Source organism: Austrofundulus limnaeus, unplaced genomic scaffold (assembly GCF_001266775.1).
Source record: "Austrofundulus limnaeus strain Quisiro unplaced genomic scaffold, Austrofundulus_limnaeus-1.0 Scaffold343, whole genome shotgun sequence".
Taxonomy (NCBI): Eukaryota; Metazoa; Chordata; class Actinopteri; order Cyprinodontiformes; family Rivulidae; genus Austrofundulus; species Austrofundulus limnaeus.
This window is the reverse complement of record NW_013952745.1, coordinates 18,597-20,412: the sequence shown is the minus strand read 5'-3', so window position 1 is coordinate 20,412 and position 1,816 is coordinate 18,597. Positions and strand designations below refer to the sequence as shown.

Sequence of the window (1,816 nt, the reverse complement as noted above, 5' to 3'; positions counted from 1 at the left end):
ACCATGGAGATATAAACAGCTTTTTATAAGGTAAAAATAATAAAACAAGGTCTTTGTCTGCAATGATTAGACATGTTTTTTATTATTGTCATTAGTGATTATCTCAATTTCAGCTAAAAGACTTGATAAAATCCTACACACTGTGCCTTTAAATAAGGTTAAACTAAATTCAAATTTCAGGTTATATCAACACAAAGAGTTTCTGTTCCTTCAGATGAACATGATTCATCCTCAGACTCCAAATCTGTCAGGTTTCTGTTTTATTCTGAACCGACCTCGGTACCGACCCACACTTTAGGTTCTGTCTGGATTTAAACATATCTGTAACTTTCACTGTTTTCATCTGCATCATCAGAATAAAGACTCACTAAAACTGTTCTTTAAAAGATTGCGTTAATGTGTGGAATAATTTCTTTAAAATCAAAATGTCTTTTTCTGAAAACTGAAAAAATTATTTTAGAACCAGCAGCTGTAAAATTAATATTGACCTAAAACAAAAGAGTTCTTTGAGGTTTATCTGAATTAAAGAGTTTAGATTGTTTGAATAATTTTGATAAATTTGACTTTGGAATTTTTCTGTTGGTAAAACAAATGGATGATTTTATCACAAACTGCTGAAGATTCTATAACATGAAGACTGAAGGAGCTTCTCTTTACTGCAGAGAAAAATACAAAGTTTCTGAGTTAAAACTTGACAAAAACTTCAGCTGTTTAATCTTCATGAAGCTTAAAAAAAAGCTAAAATAATTTCTCATTTCAGAATAACTCAACAAAGTTTTCCTTTAAACATGATTGACTGTAAAAGCTTTAAATCTGTCAGCTTTCTGTTTCTGTACTGAGCCAAACTTTACGTTCTGTTTGGATTTAAAACATTTCTGTAACTTTTCCTGTTTTATCTGCATCATCAGAATAAAGAATCATTGATTTCATCTGTGGATTTATTTTAAATCAGAACATCCCACCATGAAACACAAAGATGTTTTTATCTCTCGTCACGCTGTTTTAAAAGTTGAAATAAAGTTTGAGAAGTGAGAAAGCAAACATTTCATTATTTCTTCTTCTGTAGAAACAGAAACAAACTAAACGTTGAGGAAAAACAAAGAAACTGAGGATAAAAATCAAAACATTTCACCTTCTTTAATCATCAACACTTTGATTTTTACGTCTGGTTCCAGAATGAAAAGCTCTGGATTTATCTCAGCTGAAACTAAAACCTGTTTAATAAAACTGGGTTTATTTAGAAATGAAGGATTTTAAACAGAAAGAATCCTGCTCTGATTCAGTGCAACACTGATGGATTCAAGTACAAAACAAATCATTTAAAGAGTTTATTTCTTCTTCTTCTTGCTCTTCTTGCCTCCCTCCCCCTGCTGTGAGCTGGTGTCTCCTCCTCCGCTCTTCTGGGTGCGAGTCTTCAGTTTGGGGATCATCTCGGCCACGTAGATCATCACAGCTTTACCTGGAAAACAGCAGGTTAGCTGAGAGCTGCTCCTGCTGCGGGCGCGTCTCAGGCGGGTGGAGCTTAACTTACGGGAGGTGAACTTGTCCTGGCAGAGGCTGCCGTCGGCCTGCTTCAGCTGGACCCGGACCCGGCCCCTGAACTGGACGTCCCTGTTCCACTCTCTGGGGTGCATCTTGTTCTGGGATCAAACACGGAGCAACATGAAGGTGTGCTGGTTCTGACCCGATACCTGAAGATCCAGCTGCAGCTTTTACCTCCACGTACACGTTCATCCCTGCAGCCGTCAGAACGTCTCTGATCTCAGCGCAGGACGGGTTCTCCACCGCCTACACACACACACACACACACACACAC

The 1,816-nt window shown here is 37.6% G+C and overlaps 1 protein-coding gene across 1 annotated transcript in view; it reads right to left on the bottom strand.

The window, feature by feature from the left end:
* Positions 1-924: 924 nt before the first annotated feature.
* The window catches only part of srp19 (signal recognition particle 19), a 6,134-nt gene continuing 5,242 nt past the window's right edge, over positions 925-1,816 (bottom strand). Inside the window, exons 3-5 of the mRNA XM_014022771.1 lie at positions 1,717-1,788; positions 1,532-1,640; positions 925-1,459 (exon numbers count right to left, since the gene is read on the bottom strand). Of these exons, the coding sequence (XP_013878225.1) occupies positions 1,329-1,459; positions 1,532-1,640; positions 1,717-1,788 (312 nt within the window). The 3' untranslated portion in view covers positions 925-1,328. The remainder of the gene's footprint in view (positions 1,460-1,531; positions 1,641-1,716; positions 1,789-1,816) is intronic.